Raw genomic sequence first — 25,370 nt, 5'->3', positions numbered from 1 at the left:
TCTCACATTTTTTTTCTATTTTTGTTTGTTTGGTTTTTGTTTGGTTTTGGTTTTGTTTTGTTTTGTTTTTGTTGGGCTTTTTGTGGTGCTGGTGGTGGGGGCTTCCTTTTTTTTTGTGCTATAATCTCCTTTCATACCCCTGTTATGAAGATTTTGTTGTGTAATGTAAGATGTTCATCAGCATGTTCCTCACAGATTTCTCCTATATTTGACATGATGCATAGTTTCTAAATTTTTCAACAAAATTTATGTGAATCATTTGTATTCCACTGCTTATTACATTTGTAAAGGATTTAATAGAACAGAAAATTGGTAAGTAAAAAAACTTTTTCTATTGTACAGATCTTAAACCCTGCTCTTTTAAAACTGTACTTGGTGAGGTCTGTTTTTGGTCGTTATATCCAGCTTCAGGTTTAGAGTTTCTGTTAAAATTGTTCTTATGACCTGTTCATGTCTCTCCAAAACACACTCTGTATTCTAAAGTGAGGGTGCCTTTTTACATCATTAAAATGATACATGGTTGAAATTCCACATCACTGTTGCTTTTTAAAAGGCTTTGCACAGTGCACAGATACTAATTCAGATACTATTGTTCTCCAGAATCTGGGTATCTACTGTGACCATTTAGAGAAAGGCAAAAAACATACAAAACCCATTGGCTAGAGTTAGAAAGAACAGTTTCTTGCACAAAGAACAAGGAAGCTAATAAAACATATAGTCAATATCCCATATTAATAGAGACTCTTCTGTAGGTAATTCTTTCTAAGAGTAAAGTGGGTATGCAGTGCTGCTGATGACATTTTGCTCTATGAACTACTGGAAATAAAATTACTGTATGCAATACAGAAAAATGACAACAATGTAGGTGCTTTCATGCTGTAGCCTAGTGACAATTTTTATCAGGGTTAAATGGATTCATATGTTCCATTAAAACAACTGAAACTCTGAAATTTCAATTATTTTGGCATGCATTTATTTTCATGAACTCTGAATTTTCATACTCTGAATCAGGACTGTTTAAAGAATCACTTCGCAAAATTTTTGAAATTATGTGCATAAGCATTTTTAAAATAACGAAGTCTGTGCCTCTATTTTAGGTCAGCCAAATCAATATGAATGTCTTCAGATTCCTCAGCAACTAGCAGCAGGTGAAGGTTTTCTCTGCCTTTTCTTCTGGAAAGGTTTGTCTGCAGCAACAGGAATGAGAGACAGTAAAAGAGTGGCAGGAGGATGTGGTAACACCAGTGATAATTCAATTTTTCAATATAGTCTTTATTGACCTCACTTAGAGTATCAAATGCAGATATATTAAGTGTATTTTAATGTGAATGATAGCACTATTTTAAGACGATCACTTTCACCTGTAGTTCTGTAGGATTCTTCAGTCACTATTTGCTTTAGAAATTCCTAATGAACAAATGAAGCAAACCACCCTAAAATTTCCACAAAGAGGTTGGGACACAAAAATAGTAATTCAAATTTTCCACGTCATAAATGTTGAGCAGTTTGACTTAAACTAAGACTTAAACTAAGGGTAAAGATTTATCTGTTAGGAATTTTAGTGTATTATGCAAATATGTAATTTCTTTACCTGAATGTTGGTTGAAGATCTTATTAACAGAATATCGATTCCCTACACTCTGTACTAAAATCCTGTGCCTTAAAAGATTTTTAAAGGCTTGAGGATTTTCTTTTTCTGTAGTTTTCCAGAACTGAAATTTTCTCATTCAGCAAGAGCTGATGAATAATGTTCTCCTATGGCGTATTCCATAGACAATGTCCTTTTTCCAAAATTGCTGCTGCCTCCTATTGCTTTCAATGGGATTGAAGCCACAGTTGCCCTCAGCAAAGATACACTTCTGCAAAATGACTAATGCTTCCCATTGTTTCCAATATGAGTGGAACTGCTCTTAGATAGGATAATTGTTCCTGAAGCACAGGAAATAACAAAAAACTTTAGCTAGCAATGGTGACTATATCAGAAACGTGGGATCAAGATGTTGTCTTTTTAGATTAGTTTTATTTAATCTAAAATTGCAAATACTGTTCTATGACAATTGTAAGAAGTTGCAAGATTGGTAGAACTAAAACGCTGTGAGAGATGTAGCCGAGTCCAGTTATACATTTATTTCTAACAGTTTCTTGGGTTTATAATTTATATTTTTAAATTTTCTTTTCAGTATACAGGCATGTACTGTGTACTTTCATCATTATTTTACCTTACCTTTTCCACTCTTTCATTTAATATAATACTTTTTGAAGGAGTTGTTGCCAAAAGATTAATAAAGAGAGCAAATGTTCAGGACAGCAAATAACATGCCAATCTTAATTATTCAGAGAAAGAAACAAGTTATTATATTCTACTAATATATATTATACTCATTAAAATGATCATCAAATAACCCCAAATGTAGCACACTGACATCATTTGGATATTATAATTAAAACAAAGTATTATAAAAATTGTATTATAAATAAAATTAACATAACCTGCATTTTGTTTGTTAGTAGTTATTTAATATATTCAATTGTTTTGAGTTAATAATATCTATAGTTTGGGGATGTTACTATTCTGCTACTGTTACTAAATCTTAGGAGTATCATAGATACTTGAAGTGCTTTTTACTATTTTAGTGGCTATTTCTTTCTCAACTTTTTTCAAGATTTAATGTGTACCTGACAAATTGTAAGAACAAAAAGCAGAGTAATCATTCTTTGAAATCATTAAGGAGTAGTTAACATCGATACTTTAAAGGGAGAAAGACAAATACACTTCTTTGTATGTATTTATTACTGCTTTCATATATCTGAAAATAGTGTTTGCTGCTGTTTGATCTCTTGACGTCAAACTGGTTCTTGCTGGAGGCAACAGTGCCACTAGAGCGTTTCGACCTTGTTTTCTTCTATTTTGTCCTTTTTCAGGCCATTTGGTAATGTAAACAGGGAATACACATATTTTTAAATGACAGTTGCAAAACTAAGGCTATGCATTATTTCTAAAGTGAAAAACTGGAGGGTTTTTTTCTTTTACTAGGGTATTTTGCTAGCAAAACTTGTATTGATAGCTTCAAAGCATATATAGTAATCTTAGTGAACTTTGACATATGATCACAAGAGAAGAAATGTAGGAGTTGTAAAAACAAGGAATAAATGTGGAATGCTTCTATTTCATAAGTGTAACTTAATGGACTTTAGTGAACTCTTACCTGGTTTTTAGTGATGAAAGATCAGAATTATCTCCTGTCTAATTTCTTTGTTCACATTGGTAGTTTTTGGTATTCTAGTGACATAGAAGCATTAAGATCTCATTGCCATATTATAGCTCACCATCTCTAATTTGTGGCCTCTTATTTAATAATTAAAAACCAATATCCATAAAATTTCCAAATTAATTAACCAGGGATATTTAAATCCTTGAGTTTATAGATTCGAAGGGAAACAGATATCCCAGGCCAAAAAGTGTGTTGTGTTCTGGGGTAATGTAACATTTAGCCCAAAGAAAGAATGAGGGGCCAAAGGATTGAATATTGGTTTGTTTTATAATGGTTTTTTCAAAGGAGATTATAATATTTACTAATGATAGCATAACTAAATTTAGCAACAAAGAAAAAAGGAAAAATTAATTGTGTGCTAAGCTTCAACAATGAATTTATGCACACCTAAAGAAAGGATAGTGTATTAGGAGATTCATGTCCCAAAATAGCATTCTGTTCACATCTAAGTAGTTAAAAGGGTAAGCTGAAGCCAAACAGTTTGTGGTTATTGGCTTGAATTGGAATAGTTTGTAGACTGTTAAAACTCAGATGATGAAGTTAGAGATCTAATGACCTTTGGGTTTTCTCTAGAGTCAGTGGGAAAGGTCTCCATTTACAGAGTAGTTCAGAAAACCTTTCTCAGATTTCTGCTCTGATGAGCCCCTTGTTTTTACATGGATTATCTAGGAAGCTAAGGCTAAAACTATTTCCTAATATTGCTACTTAAGTAATGTGTCCAAGCATAGGATTCAAAACCACTCTAGTGCCTGAGCATATAGTGAGAGATATTACCATGAAGTGGAAAAGATACAGAGAAGGTGAGGCAAAGTCTACCACAAAAGAATGAAATGACCATTTGAAGACAACGTGGAAAGTCCTACATTTATTCTGGAAATAGAAGATGAATTCACACCTGAAATTGTGTGAAAACAATAGCATGTGGCAGTATTCACACAGAGAGGAAAATAAGGAAGGTGTAAAGTGCAAGTGACTTGCTCATGGTCACATGGCAAGTGTGTAGCAGATTCAAGAATTACACTAGGTTTTCTTCCCTGTACAGGTTATATTTGCTGTCCTGAATTGATTTCAGTGCAAATTTCTCAAATACTTAGGATTTACTCTTGCTGTATTAAACTGACAGTTTTCTGATGGATCTAGAGTTGTTGTGAACTGCTAAATAGGAGTCATAGAATATGGGTGAATGTTTTTTTTGTAAAACAACAAGATTTGTCATGTTCTATCAGAAAGAACATGTCAAGTTCAGTAGTGACCATTCCTCATGTTGCATTGTAGAAATCTCTTCCAAATTCTTTCTAGTCATGCAGTACTTAATGTGAAGACTTTTTCAGAACCTGCAGAAGGTTGTCAGTGCATTGTCTGATGTGTGATACAGAATAATCTTATTTAGCATGCATAATTATGATCTGTGGATCAGAAGATCCCTTTGTCTGAACTGGATTAGATTTTTAATATAATTTATATCAGCATTTTATGGTGTTTACAATTTCAAAACTGAGCTGCAGCGTTGGCTATAATGCAGTAAATTCACATGTTGTTTCACTGGAAACAGTACTCTCATGTGTGGAGAATGAAGATCTTTTTACTATTTAATGACACTATATCTCGCTGCATTTTTCCAGGTCTTTTCAGATATTTCTATGCAGTATTTAATTTCTACTTCAGTTGCATTCCTTTCTAAAATTGCTAATTGTTAGTTCAATTTGAGCTTTTTTAGGCAACTCATAGTACTGTAATAATGTGAACTGTACTTTGGGAAGCTGAAAAGGAAGGAAGGCAGGAAGGAAGGAAGGAAACGTTTTCTGTTGCCTGCTAAAACCCTTTGTCATTATTTTAGCCATTGTTTGTATTTTGCTTGTTGTGTCATTTTCATTGCATTCAATTTAGATGAGTGGAGTAAACCAGAATTATTTTTCTGGTCCTTGCCATGGTGTAGATCAGAATGAAAGGTGGGGTGACTCATGTAATTTGCACAGTTTAAGATTAGAACAGACAAGATTAAGAACAGGTTGCTTTAGTATAACAACACTTCTTTATTTTCACTTTGTATTACCATGAGGAACTCTTACATATGCCATAGTGAAGTATCACCTTTCCTTTTATACATGGGTATGTATGTGTGAATGTAGTGTAAAGCCCTGACTCATACTGATTTGAATTTTCATAAGAGTAATATTAATGATGCTTCTCTTTTATTTAGGAAATACAGAGCTCAGAAACAGAATGAATTTAAGCCAATTAATACACTTTAGACTATATTGTATTGTCATAATGTGTCCCTAAATTTAATATTGACTTCATTACTTTAACTTATTTTTTTTAAACTTTTTTACAGTACTAATTCAAGCAAGCTTGCAGGTAATAAGAAAAAAATGGAAGTATGTGGTCAAGGTGCATGGCCAGATCAATAACAATTTGTTGGAATATCAGGGAAACTGTTCAATGCTATACATTCCATTAGTGCTCAATACAATCACATGCCAAGGCATGCGCAGTTTCCTGGATGTTGTATTGGAATTGTTCGTTACATAAACATAGAAAAAGTTCTATACCTCAATAATTCATTTTTCTGTCACACATCATTGACATTTAGGATCGCGTCATATATTTTTTTTGGTTTTTTTACTAAACAACTTTGTAAGACTAATTCCTTGAGGACTTTGGAAAGAACCACTCGTTTTTGTGTCTCCTATAAACCAGTTTTGTTGAGTAAAGACATTGTTTTTGTGCTTCCCAAGACTGGCAGTCTATTGCAGTAACTCTATGTTCCAAGTGATAGTAAGACCTCTGAAAATATTTTTTGATTCTGTGAGTTACCCAGAATTTGTAGTTTGAAAATATTCTGCTCAAGAGGGGACTGTTCTGCAAAAAATCACACTCAAGACCCTGTATTTTGAGAATGCCACTACATTAATTATATTTTTAAACTGCTACTAACAGTAAGTGCAAAAATCCATAATCCTTAATTAATGTACCTTGTCAAGAGCACCTCTTGATGCCATGGTCTCTCAAGTTTGTTTTACAATTCTTCTCCCATACTACATATAATTAGGTACTTCTACACTGTAAGAATTTCTCCAGTGATGTGATAAATTATTTAAGTTTTGCATAGTTAGAGCTGTCCACACTATTTTTACTATACCAATTTGTTGAATTTTTGTTTTGCAAAGTCCTCACCTATTAGTAATTCTGGAAAAAATATGAAGAAAAGATGCTAAGAAAATTACTGGCAATTTGCTCTTTTTGGCTGATTGCAAGGAACTGAGTCACATTTGTGATTATATCAAGTAACTCAGTGTCATGTGCATTTTTCAAAAGTACAGTGTAATCTGTTTCTACTGTCATTCTAATCTTTACAAATAAAGTAAAAGTGAGGCAAAAATTATGTATTAAGAAGTTAAAAGTCTGCTTAATGTTAAGTACCACCTGTATGAAGGATAGGAAATAACGATGTTACAAGACATTGTGTTCAGGTTGAGTAATGATACTTCATTATTTTAGTGTGAGGAAATAAATATTCTGAACTGAATTGAACTTGGGGAAAATTCAGGTTTGTATATAGATTTATGTTTACAGCCAGGCTTTCCTCATTAAGGCAACCATTAATCTGATAATCAAACTAGAGTAGAAACAGCTGTTTTTTTTATTGTTGCTTTCGCTGAGACTTTTCTTTCATGAAAAAAATGACATATGTAAAGTGAAGTCTAAAGAACTTACATGCATAATAACTTGCAAGCATTCAGTTTTGCTCATACATATTTTAAAACCTATTTTGTGTCTTAGAATCTAATTAACTTCACACTGAAGTTCTTTAAAGAAATATAGTTTGAATATTATGAGATCATTCACTTTGCAATGGAAGAGGCCAAAAAAGGTCCCAAGAATGCTTACACTTGACAAATCATCTTTATTTTTTTGTGTGAACTATGAGGTTCTGTGTTCTTGTCACTTAAAAATCAGGCTTACAGTTTCTACTTTAAAAGTCAGTACAGAGGTGGAGACATCAAACATTGTGCAGTAAAATATGATTTACAAGCAATGCAACAGTGTTGTCTAAATTACAGTCCAATCTTTGTAAATTCTTAGGCAAATCTGTGTAAATTTAATAGTGAATGGTTCCTGTAATCTTTAAAATTGTTCTGCAGTCACTGAGTGCTGAAATGATAGTGGCCTTCGAGAAGTTTTAGCAAAATGTTTTCTCTTAATGACTATATTCATGCACAGCTAGTCAGACCTTCTATGGCAGCCGTCCAGTTTAATCAATTATGCTTCCATGTTAATATTTTTGTGTAAAAATCCAAATTATGTTTCACACTTGGGAACATTTTGCTTGTAATTTTACAAATGTTTGCAGAGCTCTTAATTTTACATTTGTACATGATAACTCTTGAGAACTGGATATTCAAATCCAACTTTTATTTAGTTTCTTTTGAGTTTTCTGGTAGTGATGATTGAAAAATTGAATTTAGAGTAGCTATTAGATGACCAAGGGATATCTCATGGCAAAGCTGACCTTTTCTGCACAGCAGATACAACTTTCTAATCCACAGATATGCCAAAAATGCAAGAACTGTGTATCAGAGTACTAAAGGAAAGGGCCATGCTAAATTTTCCAAGAGGAATGAGGAGCTCTTGCAAACCCGTCCGTCTGAAGGACTCAAAAACTATGCAATACACAGAAGGCATTTTCTCCTAGGCTCTAGTACTGTATGTGCTCTGACATACACATTGCCAAGACTTTAGAAACAGGCTGTTGTCAGGTATCCAGAGAGCAACACTAGTATTTCCATGGGTTTCACACTCCTAATCCATCAGGTTTGAAGATAGAATCAGGAATTGCAATCTAATCTCCTTCTTATGTCATTGTATTCTTCTTTTCTCTTCTTTTCTGCATTTTAAGGCAGCCAGGACCAGCTTTGTGAGTGATCAGTTGATATTGAAGGCATGACCCATAAGCACCCATATCTATTCCATTTCCTTTCTCCTCTAAAACCTTGTCCTTTGCTCTCCCTTTCCTCATCTGTCCCCCACTTTAGTTCAAGGGATATTTTTGGCCAGAGTGACACTGAAGCATTGAGATACACGACGGGGCTTTCCTGGGCCGTGCTCCTCATCACCTGCACAGAATCCAGTGCTCTGTGAGAAGGCAAGGGATCAGAAGCCAAAGCAGATCTCTGCTAGTCAGCTTGTGCAGCAGCAGAGCGGATGCTCAGCTCTGACTTCACTTACGGATGTCTGCACCCTGGACACACGCACTTTCCCATCCGTATTTTTTCCAAATGTTAAACCATCCGGGAAGCTATCCAGAAACTCTGCTGCATTTAGTGCAGCAGACCTAGAACTGTTCATTTGGAAGGTTTTCAGACCTGTCTGCTGGCATCTGTCACCATGTGTACAGTACTGCCTGGGGTCAGCTTGCCGGGGAATGTGCACCTCTGCACTGCCGCGCAAGGAAGGGGCGCTGGTTGCTTACCGGCAACTCTCCAGGTACAATTTGAAACGTTCCTGGTCTGCCGGGTTTGGTTGCAGTTCTGTGGCTCAGAGCAGCCTAGCAGATAGGAAATGTGCTATCTTACATATCCTTCAACTGTGCAGGAGGTTATGGGGGCCTTCAATATGCTGTCTGTAGATGTGGGAGGGGGAAACTGCCTCTAGCCTGGAGAGGCTCTCCATCAGGATATATGAAGAGACAACTCATTTTGAAAAGGCCTGATTGCTGGAAACATGTCTCTTTTTTTGCTGTTTTAAAGATTAAGATTTAATTGCCAAAAAAATCTAAAGTTAATTACTAATTAAATATGATCTGTTAACAAATAGTCTCTCTAAAGTGTAGCAGAAATAAGCGATGATACAGAAGTCCACTTCTTTTAGTATTCCTTCCAATTCCATGGGAGCCCTGGTGGGGGGAATATTTACCATACTGATATTTTGATACACAGTTTTGTGGAGTGATATATTTTTATTGAGGACAGTCAAGGAGAGTAGCTACATCTCCCCTTGTTTCATAAGCATGAATGGGAGATGCAAGCATGCTACTGCAATGGCAGTCATCACATTCTGCAATTGTAATGCTAGCTGTACTGAAGCAAGGACAGAAGAAGACCTGTTTTGGAAATTGTACAATAAAACCTGGTCTTGATAGACTGCTACTCTACTGTCTGTTGCATTTACTTTATTTATGGCTAGAGAAGTACATACTATTCTTGAATCTAAATTGTCTGTTCTCTCCTTTATCACTGACTCCCTGGAAGTCAGTAAAGTTATGCAAAGGTTAAATCAGGGTGAGAATACAATTGGAATTTTCACACTGCAGAATTATATATACAAAATTAATAATAGGTTATGAAAAAAACCTTGTCAAAACCAACATTGAACCTTATTACATGTTTGAGTTATAAGTGTTTATTATGTGTACATGCATATATATGAACCGTTAGGTACTAGGAAAGCACTAAGCATCAGTTTACTTTGTTTTGTGGTTTGTGCAGATTAGCAAGATAGCAAACATCAGTTTTAGTCATGGTGACTTGTATATAGTTTCATGATATGAGCATCTGACTAGTGCAACGAACATTACCTGCAATTCTCTTAAAATGATGTAGTACCTGTCATAAAAACTGAGGTTGTTTGCTTTTTAAAGGAACAGCACAATAGCACTTGGCAGTATGCTCGAGTTTACTAGCTAATAGGTCAGACAGGCTAAGATGGCTCTTCTGTCCAAACAGAAGGGTTGAATATGTTGCTTCTCTCTTATTTCTGAAGTGTGTAATCTAGTTCCACAGACCATCTGCTTGGTTGCTGTAATATTCCTCCTCTTTATCCTGCCTAACAAAATGAAGGTGTACAACAATACCCAGGGGATGATTGGAATGATGCCTTTAAGCCACATTTGTGTATTTTTCCTATTTTCTTGTTCTATTTTCCTATTTTTCTGTTCATTTTAGCAATAGATATACATAGATACATTTTTTTTTAATATTTAATCTTTATTTTCTAAATAAAGAAAAGTTTTGTTGCCCTAAGAAGCAGTATTGCAGCAATGCTAATGTGTTCTCTCATACATATGTTCCTGAAATTTGTGGCCAGTAATAGAATTTTATTGGATTGGTTTTTTTCAACAGTGACAACTGAATTTTTTGAAAAAAATCTGCTATTGCAATGTGACATTGCTGCTTTGCTGTGACTGAATACTTGCTTTAGTCTTGTTTTAAATTGAATTATCACGGCATTATGTAGAGGCTACCATAAAGTGTTGCACCTCTTCTGGATAGGACAGTTTGAAGATCCTATAGTATAGAGATCAAGTCAATGGAAAAGATAGTTTATTCTATGGTATTTATTTGGTAAAGAAGAAAAAAATAGAAGACCCAAGCTGAACCTTTGGAATTGTTATTAAGTAAGAAGAATGCATTTATACAGACAAATTGACACAGGTTCTCAGAATGCACATCTCAGAACATTGCAAGAAAAAGAACGGTGTAAAAATATTCTGTCATTGGTTGCAACTTAAGTCAGATGGCAAATCTGGAAATAGACATTCAATGTTCATTCAGGTGCTGTGACTCAGAGGTGAAGTGAACGGACCCGGCACTGCCACGGTCAGAGCTGTAACACTTTGGAGCCACTCTTGTGGAAAGAGAAGCCGGAGAGGACAGGAGGTGAGCAGTGATTGCATTGGTCATGTCAGGCTGGTCCTGGGCATTTTGGTACTGGCAGGCCTGTCAGAGCAATGACTGCCCCCGAGGAGGTTTCAGTTCCGCTGCATGCTTTGGAAGTTACTTTGGCGGTAGAGCTGTTGAAAGAGAAGCCAGTAGTAATAATTCTGCAAACTATTGCTGCCTATAAGGATGAAAGAAAAATACATGCATATATAGTGGGTTTATATAAATATATAAAAAAATATAATATATATAAGTATATATTATATACTTGCGTATATGTAAAAATTTTACTCTAGTCAGTGCAGCCTTGACTCTATCAAAGCTGCCACCTTTGTTTTGTTTACTTTGTTATTCTTGTTTGGAAAGCAGGGAAGTAGCATGCAATTAGGTACAATTAGCGTGCAATTAGAGCTTCTCATGGAGGATAACAAGACTGTCAGTAGAAGTCTACATGTCTCAAACAGTTATCAGCTTTCTCATCTTACTAAAGGCTCCCAAGTTTTTTTAGTTTCTTTGTATGCAAAAGCAATAAACTGAAAGAAGAATACAATTACTGGGGGTTTTAAAAAAATTAGATGGTTTCTGAGAAGTTGAAATGGGCACAGCTAAATGGAAAATTACAAGACTCTCTAGACAGTGAAGAATATTTTTCTTGTGTCTTGTCACTCTCATTCAGACTTTTCGAATTCTGGAATAATAATTCTTGTTGTTTAGGGTACAAAACACGGTAATCTCAATTGAATATTTAGAAATATCTATTTGGTCCAAATGTTTTCGCAGTGACATTAATGTATAATGTCCCTGAAAAAAAAAAAAACAGGATACCTTCTGCTTTTCTGTAGCAGTTTAGATTTCATTGTCCAATTAAATCTGAAACTGAAGGGAAAAAAGAAAAGGTAAGACATTTGTCATACCTCTTGCAATCCTTCTTGCTGTGTGAATCATTATTTTCTTTATAGGGAAAATAAAAGAAGGATGATTCTATTCAAATTTTTTTCTGCAACTCTTTTGGGTAGAATTTGTTGGCTTGTGCACTTCAGATTTAACTTTGCCATGAATCTGTCTTCCTTACCAAATGTGTTGTAACTTTCTGAACCAACCTTTCCACTTGAGGCTAATCCTTTTAGGAAGAGGTAATTTTCCTGTTTATCTTAATTGACACGTTTCCTAAATTTCAATCTCTGCATTAACTTGACCTTAATTATGTGGCCTCATTGATAAAATGAAGGTTATCCAGGCAAGTTCCATGCATGATTAATATTTTTTATTGTAACAATTAAAAATCAGAACCCTCTTCCTAATCTTTACCTTCAATCATTTCTAAAAATGTATGTAAAGTATATTTATGGTGCTTTTTGGTCTTTTTTAGGTTCATAAAAAATAACTATTATATCTGAGATATACGCTTGGATGTAAACCTGCATATTTCCATGTTTCTCTTCTCATAAGAAAAGTATGCTTTGATTTTGTAAATGCCATCATTTAGTCTTGATATGTTTCTACTGCTTAATGTTAATTTTTTAAAATTCATTTTCCTCCAGTCAGACATGCATTACAAACAGTAATAGATTATTACAAGTTGAAAGTCTTGTCCTGTCAGATAGACTGGGTCAGTCTTAAAATCTGAACCACTGATTCATAGCTTTTAATCACTATTTATATGAATAAAATTAGATTAAATACTTCTAATTTGAGCTATAGTTACTACTGACTTAACTTAGAGTAAGCAGTAAATGCCTGAAATTCATATATTAGAAATTCATTCTCACAGTCACAGAAGGCTGAGCAGACTTGCAAGTAGGAGAGGACTTCATGCTCCGGGTGTTGTTGTCCTGTACAATTGAGTTGTTACAAAGAGACTACAGTACTTTGGGAAAATCTAGCACTGCTGTTATTATCAGTAACATTCACAACTGGTTTGTAGTAAAATGCAAGATGCTCTAGTCTGTGAATAAATATCTTTCTGACTGCACAGGATGATAATTGCTCTGCCAGCACTTTCTTTGGCACCTACTTATCTCAGCTGAAATGATTGATAAAAATATTTTTGTACTGATGTTGAACACTTCTAAATTATATAATGATTTTTGTATTATTTCACATTTACTCTGAAGAAAGTTCATGCTCAATTGAGTTTCACTGCTGTCAGTATCTTTATTAATCAGAATAGGAGAAGTATGGTTTGTTTCCCACCTTTTTGCACGAGATCGATTTTTACAGCAAGACTTCCTCTTTCTTTTCTTGGAGCGACATGGAGAGTTATGTACGAGGATATCAAGTCACTGACTTCAAACAGAAGACAAATTCACTAAAGTGAAAATGATTGTGATAGTTCTCTAATTTCCCCCACAGTGTATGTAAAACTGACTTTTAAAGTGTTTAGTGGATAATGGATCATGTAAGGTCAGTACTAGCCATAGCTGTTATGGCTATTATTTTCTCCTTTCATGGGAGGGTGCTCAGCAAAATGAGATTGTCACGCTCTTTTTTTTTTGAGAGGACAGCGACAGACAGTTAAAAGCCTCTTCATGTAAGGATGTTATTTCATAAAGACACCAGCACTGGATTATCCCCTTCACTTTAAACTTCTGCCAGCTTGTACAAAGAGATAAAACAAAATAGCCCCAATCCCAGGGGTGGAGAAGTGCTGGCCAGATCTGCCCATGTCCACAGCTTTCATTTTGATTAGTCACATGTGAGGAAAATTCACTTAGGCTGTGAGGTAAATTTAATACCAGTTATGCCCATGCTGTTCATATCACAACCATTTTCACATGATGCCACTTAATTCCCTAAGAAGCAGAAAGGTAAATCGGTGGCTGGCCAGCTAAGGTGTCATAATGCATTAGGACTAGGGCTCGCTGCAGGGGATAATGGTTCTGATTGCTGTTGACTCATGTCTCCACCAACTGCCTCATGTAAAATAAGTGACATTTAAAAGGCATCAAGATGTGAGAAGAGGTGAAAAAAAAAAAAAAAGAAAGAAGGAAAAGCAGAGTACTAAACTTGCCACTTGAACATAAAGTCCCTTTTTCACCCTAAGTGGTATAAAAATGATAACTCAACATGCCATAGGTGACCTGTGCTGTGCTTTGAACTTCCTGTCTTGTGTTTTTAGAGAAAATCTGTAAAATTGCTTCTGGGAACTGCTCCAACATGTTATCATTTATTTCCCATTTAATTTTTTTTACTGTTTTTTTTTGCCCTTGGATATCAGTCTATTCATCTTTTAAAAAGCTTAAGGCTGAATCAAGTTAGGGAATGGTATACAACAAGAGGCAGCCTAGTCTCTGAAGGCCCATTTAAGTCTATTTTTATAAAAAGAATCAAATTCCAGTTTACAGTAAGCATATGCTTCAGTTGACATCTGTTTCTAAGACTTGGATGCTTTGTTTGCATAACAGGCACCAATAAATGGCCTTGTTTTAAGTCTGCTCACTCAGTTGTATTTGGGTTGTTCAGCTGGGGATTTGAGTTGCAGCTGATCCCCTGCCGCTCATAGCAGATACGAAAGGGAAGAAAAAAATATCTGAGAAACACAGTCTTATTTATTAATGGAAATTTCAGCATTCTCAATAACCCACTTTGTTTTTGTTAGGTGACTACAAAATACTTGTTTGCCCAGGTAGAGAAGCATTTGAAATTATCAAGTATTAAAGATAATAAAAAGTTTATTTTTTTAAATGTTGTATTTAATAACATTTGTATGGTTCTCAACTGACAAAGCCTGGTGCATGTAATGCTGGGAATTAAGTGGATGATATGCGTAAGAAATGCATTTGTTATGGCAACATATATTACTTTTGTTTTCTTTAAGTGTCCCTGCCCTACTGATGACACAGTCTAAAATATTTTGTAAGCAAAATTTAATTATATCTTTCTTGGGAAAGCAAATTCTAGACTTCTCAAGGGAAAATTCAGAAGTGTATGTGTTGCTTCTCTAGCTTGCAGAATTATAAACCTTTCTCTGTGAAGTGATGCATTCTGTGGCAATTATATGATATTTCTCTCGTATGTATAACAGTTTAAACACACTTCTATGAAACCTAGGTAATGCCTGTAAAGAGTACAAAAATGTATCAGTATTATCACAGCTCTATAATTACCTTACTTAATGACTACTGTAGTTTTTTAAAAGCAATAATATCAGTACTGCTTCCTTGTTAGTATTTTGAACTTCCCCCCCAAATTATTGTAAAGTGCTCTCTAGTAGTGTACAGAATATGTAACATATTTCAAGTGGATTTACTTATCAACTTTTTCTAGTGATACCAACAGCAGTAGTGTGAAATATATCTACTCCATTTACTCTTATCCATTGCACCTACTTTCTTTTTCCCTTTAATTTTTATATATGGTAAAAATTTCATTGAAGAGAGATTTTAGATGACAGGACTGTAATTTTAAAACCAATAGAAGAGGTGTAAGCAATTTGAGCTTAGCTGAAGCATAATCTTAGGTTGTCAAGAAGAAACCCATTCTCCCTATGCTAATCAATCAGTATATCAACCAACCAATCATCTCCTCAGCTTAGCATATATCCTAAGGTTTGATATATCTATTAACTGCCCATCATGCAGCTGGTCTCCAGTTGATGAGATTCCCCCTATCTTGGCATTTGGAGGCAGACAACTGAGCTATCAGAGCCTCAGATAAATACTAAAGTGGAGATTTCAATCCTGTTCCTGATAGCAAAAGACAATCCAGGAATATAGAATATATTTTTAGAAAAGAACACATAGAGAATTACATTTTCAACAGTGTGTTATATGTGAAAATTGCATATATTTCATGATCCCTTCTTCCTCCACCCCCTCCCTTCCCAGAAGTAGCAGGAAATTACTCTTATATTGTGGCTCAAACTCTTAACAGAAAAAGAGAGCAAGAGCTAAAATTAGTTTTTAACTGCTAATTACTATAATGGTGTTATACAACTCGTTAAAAAAAAAAATTGGTTTTCCTCATTATTGCAGCATTGTTACTCTATTGATGAAGAGCTCTATGAAAATAGTGTGTCACAACAAACTTAAACCTTCGGGGAAAAGTTTCAATTTCAGAAGATTATACACCTGCCTCTCTATTTGTGAAGTCTGAGCTCAAAACTCATTAAGTAAAAACATAAACTAGGTATTGAAGAGTCTACCTGTTAATATGGAAGTTTGACATGAGGTTTAACATAGTGTTTCAAGGTGCAAGAAATGCTGTAGAAATTGGTGACTTACTGTGTTGGCTTTGTCATTAGTAAAAAACTGCCTCAAAAAAATAAAGTGGCCTAAACTGCATTTTTAAGAGCTTGCTACTCCCTAGGGAGAATCCTAGGGTTGCCCAAGGGTCTGTGGTCACCATGGAATGTGATGTAGGACACAAGTGACAGGTCACCCACTCAAACTGCACTGTCAAAAGATGGGGCCCAGTTTCTGTGCTAGCATATGACTGAGCAATTCCTGAAGTCAGAGGATGTGCGCTCACTTAATTAAAAATTTGATCAATGTGTTCCCTGACCTACTAACAATAAACATAAACATATTGTTATGAGTTTAGCTTATAGGCCTTTTCGTGCTTTCATTTAATTAAATTGAGTGTAATGATTTGCTCTTTTGTTCCTTTGTTTCTGAGACTCAAACCGCTGAATATTCTGAAATACATTTTCTCAACACTGAAAAATGGCATAAGTCCTTAAGCTACATATCCTAGACCACAGTGTTCTTGATACAAGAGCACTTCTGTGTCAAAGTGTAGAAAAGTAAGTTTTTATACATATCTGCAGTGGTTTTCAGCAGAATTATTGTAGCACCTATCTACGTTTTTACGCCTTGTAAAATAAAAATGGTATGGTTTAGAACATGGTTTATTGCAGTAACATGGAAATGTGAAAGTAATCAGGGAAAATATTTCAGGCTACTTTGAAGACTAAATTTTAATCTTATCACTTTTATATTCTTCTTTACTATGACCCACTGAAACACTGATTTCCTGAGAAGGTTACCCTTGGATTTGACTTTACAAAATGAACCAAAGCACTAACATATATTAATATGTAAAGGCTCCTTTGTTTCTCAGAAAGACCATACATATTTTAAATCCAAGACTGGTTCATTAGCTGGGATACGCAGGCATAACATCAGATGAAGATCTGGCCCATTGTATTTAGGGGTCATGAAAAGTTCCAGACCAATAGCTGTGGTTCTTACAACCCGTTCAGGCAAAACCAGCTTTCAACAATGGTAGTGGAAGTTCCCTTGTGTTGCCATGTGAATGTATGTCAAACCTCTCCTGGAAGGACCTGGAAGATCCTGAAATCCTTGGCCTTTGAGAAGAAAAATGTAAATACTTTCCTTTGATATAGATTTGCCTTTACTCTTACAGTCTAAATTCATATGGAATGTGGACCCATAAATAGATGAAAAGTTTGGTTCATCTTTGTGCAGCATTCTCATTTATAGAACTCGTTACAAGTCTTATTCCATGTAAGAGATGAAAACAAGGTTTAGTGATCTAGAGAGATTTTGAGCACCTGCTGCATGGTGGTTGTCAGTAGTGCAGACTTTTGAAAATTACACGCTTAGCACCAGTTGAAATTACCCCAGGAGAAAGAATCAAGGCCTCTTCACTACAAGTACCTAACAAATTTATCTAAGAATGTGAAGGATGCATGGCCACCATTTGCTAGTACATGAATTTCAGAGTACACTGTTTCATTAGACAAATGCTGCCCAAAGTCTTCAAATTGAACCATGCATGTAATTATTATTTCTCCTTGTACCAAGTTTATATATCCTGGCTGTACAGAACAGACACTTTTCTAATTGTTTGGTTAACTACATAGAATGGTGGAGTTTGATAAAGGAGAAAAGTATGAGTCAGAAGCTGCTGGGACCTAAAAGGTCTTGTCATGTTTAGTTAATTTAATGGGAAAAAAAACCAGAAGAAATCCAAGTTCTAGACACTACTTCTGAAATCACCCACATAAATTACACTTTATTTATCTTGAGCATTATGTAAGGGTGCATAGGGCAATTACACAAACTTTCATGTTCTTTATCAGATACTTGAGGAAGATAAGCAATATTAGTAACCCACATTAATCTATGGGTTTTTAACTTCTCTACCTGTCATATATCTCTAAACCTCCAAACAACCAAATGAACCCAAACTAGCCATGAAGCCCCACGGGGGGAGAAAAAAAACAACCACAAAAAACCCTCCAACTACTTTTCTCACTTCATGTATAGACAAAGTAAAACTAGGATATTGGAATTGACAAAATAGAGATATAAGGCTACAGCTGAGATATGGTTGATTGTATCTCTAAGCTATTGTGAATACTGAAAAAGGGCAGTTATTTAATTGAGCTATCCAGCTATTTGCCTGGACATGGTTCTTTAAAATCTTCCTTTCTCTATTTAGTTTCTTGTTTGTGAAACAAATAAATATGTATGCGCTCCAGGTTTATTGTTACATATTTAAATAGTCAGTTAAAAATCATTGAATATAATTTTTATGCACTTCTCAGAATGAGTGCTCATTTAAATCAGATATTATGAAAACCAGATGACTAATCCTAAATTCAGGTGTACTACCACTCAGGCTAGGCAGATTGCTAGTTGATCATGCTAAGATGCTCCCTTATCCATTATTGGATCTGAAAAAGAGGAGGATTAAGAATTATCTGACTTCTCAGTTAATGTGCAAATCATCTAAAAGCTCAGCTTAGAAAGGTCTTAGAAAGCAGAAAAGAACTAAAATAATAATGTCTTAAGAATTTTTAATAATTTAAGTGTGCCGTATCACATTTTTAGAGTGAAAATAGAGTTTTGTGGTTTCTATCTCAGATGGTCTTTTATATCTGTCTTCCTGTTTTTGTAATTATGTATGAATGTGCTAGAACTCTGCTTCTAATTAAATTTTTTTTATTGCAATTAGAAGTTGTCACTTGAGACAAACTCACACTGTTGGAATTTAATAACAATTATATTACTTTCAGACAATAGTAGAAAATAATTTCATAAATATCTTTGGAAATGAGCATTAATCTATTTACTTTTACCAAAGCATACGGCAGGGAAGGAAAAGTATGTTTTGGCAAATATATTTGTATAATGGATCGATGATCTTTGCAGGATTTTTTTTCTGTAATACATATTTCTAGTATCTTTCTCTGCTCTTGGTTATGGTGAAAAACACTCTTCATTGAAGAGATTGAAACACTATTTTTCTGTATTTTCAAGGAACAGGAGAGTCTGTGAACCAGAAGGCATCTCTTAATGTTCCCTCTTTGCATTTTTAGGCTAGTTCTGCTGTTTGCCATAGTAATATTTGTTTTAGCATTTCTATCACTCCAATATGTATAGTTGCCTTTCAAAATCTGTGAAAAGTATTTAAAAAGAAAAGAGAAAATGCTAGTATTTCAAAACCCTATTATAATGCATTTTCAAATATGTCAGACACATCTTTGTTAAAATTAAACCAAGGATTGGTTTTGAGCGAATAGCCCTATATCCTTACAGATGCTGTGGATGGATGCATCTAAGCTGCTTATTATATTGATGGGTTTTGCTGCTCTGCAGCAAATGAAAACAGGCAGCTGCTTCCTCCATCAAAGCAAAAAGCAGCCTGAGTTTTTATTAAACGAGTGTTCATTTCTTCTATTGCCAAAATTCTTACACAAAACAAAAGAGCAGTTTTAGCACATTATTGCTTAACTAGACATGAACAACTGACAGCAAGTGATAAGCCTGTCTGCTTTTCACAACTGGTAATCATTTTTGGAATAGATGTTTTAATATAGTTGAATATAAAATTTTGTAATTTACATCTACAATGGTACATAAATTTATAGATCCAGTTTTTTGCAGGAGAATGAAGGCTATAATCACAAAAGGTTTGTTCCAGTGTTGTTTAATTTTTAATAACTATTTGAAAACTAGGCACCCCCCCACCCCCAACACAAATTCATTCATTTGAAAAAGATGTTAAAGACAACCATACCAGTAGATTTGTAGAGTTGGCCAGTTTTTCTTATGGAAGGGATATGCGTACATTTACGGCTTTGACATGTTACTGTATTTCCACATCAGTTCCACTGAGCTTCTTAAGTTTGTGCTCTAAAAGACGTTTGCAGATTGCAGACCATCATGTTTCCCTCCTAGTCGTGAATAATAATGAGAGTGAGAGATACATACAGTGCTGAGGCCATTTTGCCTAGGCTGAAGATCTCAGCCAGTGCTTATACATATTTTTCAATGATCTGAATATCATGAATTCTGCTTTAGATTGGAAGAAAGACAAGAGTTTCTACAAAATGTATGTGCATAGGGAAAAAATGTTTCTCTTTATATTCTTTTCCATTCTTTTCTGGTGTACTTGTACCTTTTCAAACTCACTTATAGCATTCCTGCTGTGGAAAAGTAAGCTAGCCATTCTCCTTGCCTCAAATTACTCCTCTTCACTGGACTTAAAAGGTGGTTTGCCATCTGCAAAAGCCAGGTGCAGTAAGGCACAGATACAAGGTGCTACTGTAAAGGCTATTAAATAATTTTATTTTTTCACACTGTGTGCATTTATTTCTGAAGTTCCTCACTTGTAAATATTCTTGGTGTAAATTTCAGAATAGAAGGCCTCAGATTGGACAATTGGACTTTCAAAATATGTTAGCTCTTAAAGATGCTGGTATTTGAGGTGGTCAAATATCCAGAGGGACACAGTATTTGGTAGCTGTCCTCCTTTTGAAAATCTGCTCTCAAATAATTTTTGTAGTAAATAATTATACAGTTCTAGGCACACCATCTGCAACTAACTTGCAATGATGACCCTTTTTTTATCTGCATCTGCTGTAGATAGGTGTAAACTTAAAATTTTGTGTACTGAAAACAACAAGTATTTTCTTCAGTGAGTTTTTTCCTTGCTTAGCAATTTCCCCCATTTCTTCATTTTACTAAAGTGACCAGGTTTGTCTTTGGATTATGGAAGTTATTTTCTATGGAATATGTTCACTTCTCTTTGCATGCATGTTATGGTATCTAAAAATTGAATATTTGTGGTATTAGTGCCTTATGATGTATGTTTGTGTTAATTCAGTACACTTTGGGTGGGATCTTAGGTAGCAGGGATTACTGATTATCCTTTCATCTGTGTCATATTTTGCGTGCTGTGTGAATAAAGGAATGAAAATAAAATATTTTCTTCCTGACTGTACTGATCTTTACTTCCATACTATACTTTTTTAACAGTAAAATTATATTGAAAAGGGGCTTGAGGTATGGAGTTTGATGGAAGTTTAGAGCTAGAAATATTTTTGAGAGCTATCTATGCCATCTAATTACAGCAATGCAATTATTTGCAGGTAATCTTTACTCAAGCAATTACTGAAATTAGAACACCCATGTTATGTGTTACTACCAAGGTGTATTTGGCAGACATATGCTGTGCATCCACCTTATATCTAGTCTTAATTGTGCTATTCATAATTTCATGTTTCAGCTTTGACTTGGAAGTGAAGTTTACTGCTCCACTGACAGAAGGGCTCATAATATTGGTTAGAATTTAATTTTGAAATTCTCTCCTAAGTACTGTGCTGTTGAACCTTGATTTTGATCTGCTCTCTTACATCTTCAGCAGATGTATTACCCTCAGATCTGCTTACCCTCAGCAGATGGACTGTGCTTCTTGCTGTGCATGGTTATGGTGATCCACAGAAAAACTAACCAGGGTAAAATTATCAAACTTACCTTCCAATGTGACTTGAATACAGTCACATAGTCATTAGAAAATAAGGTTTGATACTGTAATATTAGGGTTGTGACAATGCTATAATACTCTAAGAATGGAAGAACCTTATTTTAAGATCCCAGAATTCCTTATGTTATATTCCTAGAATATATTTTTCCAATAAATACTTTAGTTTTGAGGATTTTCATCTTCTCTACAGTCTTTTAGCAAAAGTGATGGGGAATAATTGCCTGTCTGGACAGGCTATTAATTTAACACCTCTGCACAGTCTATTGTAGTGCTAAAGATTTTTCTGCTCTCCACTAACCATGTGTCTTGGTGTGGAAGGATAAAAAGTGCCTTACTTAGGGTCAGAAAGCAGTTCATCATTGCTCAGTGCAGTTATTGGTATGACTCTTGTGACAATATTCATCATTTTGCCCACATATGCTTTCTTTTTCCTCTCACTTTGATGACTATTAAAGCAAATAAGATGATTTCATGTAGTCAAGAATCAGGACATACTAGGAAAAATATCTTTTTGAGTGTATTCATATGGGAAAAATGATTGACTTTTCAAATTTAAATTGTCTTTGCTTTTCAGGGTAAAGATAGGATTTGTACAAAATTTACTTGAGACTTGAAATGAATAGGAAGACATCTCATGGTTTAATAGTGCAAATAAAAGACAAAATTTGAGTGTTGAGATCAGACATCTGTACATGTGGCTTTGAGAAATGTGAATGCTAGGGAAATGTGAAAATACTTTAAATTTGTCTTAGCTTTGTAAGTAACTTCTTAATCTGCTAGCATGAGTTAAGCACATGTGGGACAGCTTATACCTCCTACTCAGAGCTCTCGGGGACAGCTCACCTGTCACCTCCACTTGTCCCTATGTTTCCTGTGTGTAGTGCTGGCAGACAGTATACAGGAGAGTTCCACTAATCTTGCACTATCCCAGTTAAAGTAATCAGTACCTACCACGATTTCTTTGTACCTGTGGAGCACTGCTGAGACATAATAGCTCCAATAGTCAGATGTCTTTCTTAAGAATACACGTCTCAAAATTCTTTTCTACTGACATGATGTTCTTTAAGAACTTCACATCAGATCTCAATATTTTTTATCCAAAGGTTGACAGCATTCTGTAAAATATGTAGTAAAACGCAATGAGGAGAGAAACATTTTTTTTTTTTTCAATACTGGATAATTTATTTATGGTAGACAATTTTCTGTACTGTCAGAGTATTCAGCATTTTTAGATTTGTTGCAGAAGAAGCACAGGCTTTGTGTAGCTTTGGACTAATGCTCTAGATGAATGTTAAAACACAACATCCTCAAAAGATTGTCTACACGTGGCTTAGTCCACGTGGCTTGAAGGCTGCTTTAAGAAACTATTGTGCCATGACTAGTGCAGAAAGACCTGACACTTTCCAATAGTAAGCACTATGAAGGTGATAAAACCAACTTAACTTATGGTTCTTTCCATTATTATGATTTTTTAAATATTGTTCCTCTGTAGGAAGAGCTTCAATACCATTTATTGGTTACAGCATACCTCATGGGGTAAGGATGACTTGGGTTATTTTTCTTGGTCTTCACATAATTTCATTCTATGTGTCTAAGTAACTTAATCTGTCCCTGTCTCTTACTTTGGTCCCTGATGTGCAAACTTGAGATAGTAAAAATTCATTATACCATCAAGTTCTTGTGAGGAAGACTCCATTGCTGTGGTGACATTTTATGATATGGTGACAAGTGCTGTAGGAATGCCTGTGTTTTCTATGGCTGTGATACACTTGTAGCATTTCCCTATTCACCACCATACAATTTAATTATATTCTTTTTCTACTCCTTCTACTTTTATACGTATCATAAATCTGTCTGGAAATAGACATCATCTTTCTTATGGCATTTGTAGTGAGAATCCTGCTCCATCCTAGTGGTGAAAGGATACTTCAAGAGTTGAAATGTGGGCAGGCGTGAGCTCTATCTCTGTCCCATGTCTTCAGACATGCCCATACTTGAGGATTTCCTTTGAACATCAGTGCAACTTAATTTTTTCGTATGTTTCAATAGAGATTCCAGTGCTTTCTGGCAATTAGTCTCAGTTTCAAGATGTAGTTATCAAGGTGCTAAAGAGTTTTAAAACCTCTAGTAAATGTCACAAAATAGTTATTTTTGCAAAAAGAAACACTTGTTTCTCTCTGTTTCACCATATAGTGAGATTTTTTTAGCCCTTCTGTCTAGGACTTGAAGAATATTTATTGCCTTAAAAAGACAAGCACCATTTGGGGGGGTCTTTTGATATTATTTTGCCTATCCATCTGTAAATAGTTTGCTATCGTGTAAGTAATTGTGCATGTAAATAGGTAGACTCCAATGTTATGTATTTATAATCAAATTCAGAAATCAAAATGCAAATAATTTTATTTTAAATATGAAAGAATTATTTTAAGAAACTTAATCCATATCCATATGTATGTGTTTTCAGGAAATAAATTATGCTTTTCACAATGTAGTAGTAGTTGTTAATTCATAGGAATTCTGCATTGCTGCATTACAGCTGTATGTTTTCTAACAGAAGCAGAACTATCTTTCTTATATTTGCAACTTCAAAATGTAGGTCATTGTGTTGGCGAATGTAGGTCAGAGTGAGGAGGAAGAAGACAGAATGCAAACTCCTCCACAAGGATCTTTAAGCTTATCCCTATTTTGAAGGTAAAGAAGCTTACCTACCTGTTCAGGCACGTGAAACTTTTCCTTTCACTAAAATTAACACTGGTGTGCTGGCTTCTGGTTTCTTGGCTTAGCTGGGAGCACTGTGTGCTTCCACACTTGTGACTTATTCATGAGAGGACTCCTGCTTCTTTAGCTTCCAGATGCTTACACCATTGCTGAGGTGATCCTTCCTTCCCCGTGGGGGGGCAGTGGGACGGAGAGCTGTGTGTCTTGCTGGCATCTGCCTAAAGAAGAGCATTGTCTTGGCTAAAGGTGCTTCACCCTGCTCTCAGCACGGAGCTATCTGATACCTCTGCAGTTCCAGCCAGTATCAACATTGTAAAGGTAGCAGGGGAAGGAATGGTGACCCCTCAGAAAAGATTCACTGACACCATTCAAAGTGCCCTCTCAATAATAACTGCAGAAAAGTGAGAGACATTTGACTGAGGGTACTGAAAAGTCGGATGTTGAAGGATGTTTGCTACCATTGACTAGTATTTTTAAAATTCACTCAGGATAGAAGTTTGCTGTAAAAGGGTTTCAGTTTTTTTATGTTTGTGGATGTGTATGTTTTTGTAATGTGAGATATGAGTATTATAAAGGGTGCTAAATTAGCCATGTCTTCACTAAATACTAAAAAAACTTTTATTGCTTGAGTATACACCAGTCACTGCAAACTGCAGCATTCTTTATGTTACACACTAAAATATTTAAACAGTCATTATATTTATTGCAAAATCTGTCATTTTAGCATATTTAAGTGCTCAAAAGCATTGAAGTGCTTAAAGGGAAATGAAAAAACCTGTATAATTCTTTGTGTATGTTTCACTAAAGAATGGACATTCTTGTGTGAGTATTTTATTTTAACTCTTAGCAAGTCTAAGCAAAATAGCACATTCAAAAACACCTGATCAGACTGAACTGTCATAAACAGGACAAATACAAGTATTGCATTAGTATTTTTGTTATACGTGTCGTCATTCTGTTTTTCTCCCTTTAAAGATCTTTT

General features: G+C 35.0%; 1 protein-coding gene across 4 annotated transcripts in view; it reads left to right on the top strand.

The window, feature by feature from the left end:
• CAMKMT (calmodulin-lysine N-methyltransferase) overlaps positions 1-25,370 on the top strand; it is a 208,971-nt gene that overhangs the window by 138,875 nt on the left and 44,726 nt on the right. For 2 of the 4 annotated variants that reach the window (XM_085575955.1, XM_085575954.1), the window contains one exon: positions 1,098-1,148. The exons of the other annotated variants lie outside the window; for them this stretch is intronic. In XM_085575955.1, coding sequence (XP_085432081.1) covers positions 1,098-1,148 — 51 coding nt within the window. The remainder of the gene's footprint in view (positions 1-1,097; positions 1,149-25,370) is intronic. 4 annotated transcript variants of the gene reach the window in all.

This window comes from Lonchura striata, chromosome 3 (genome assembly GCF_050655825.1).
Source record: "Lonchura striata isolate lonStrDom1 chromosome 3, ASM5065582v1, whole genome shotgun sequence".
In the NCBI taxonomy this organism is placed as follows: Eukaryota; Metazoa; Chordata; class Aves; order Passeriformes; family Estrildidae; genus Lonchura; species Lonchura striata.
Note: the sequence above shows the minus strand (reverse complement) of the source record. Positions and strands in the feature narration are given on the sequence as shown.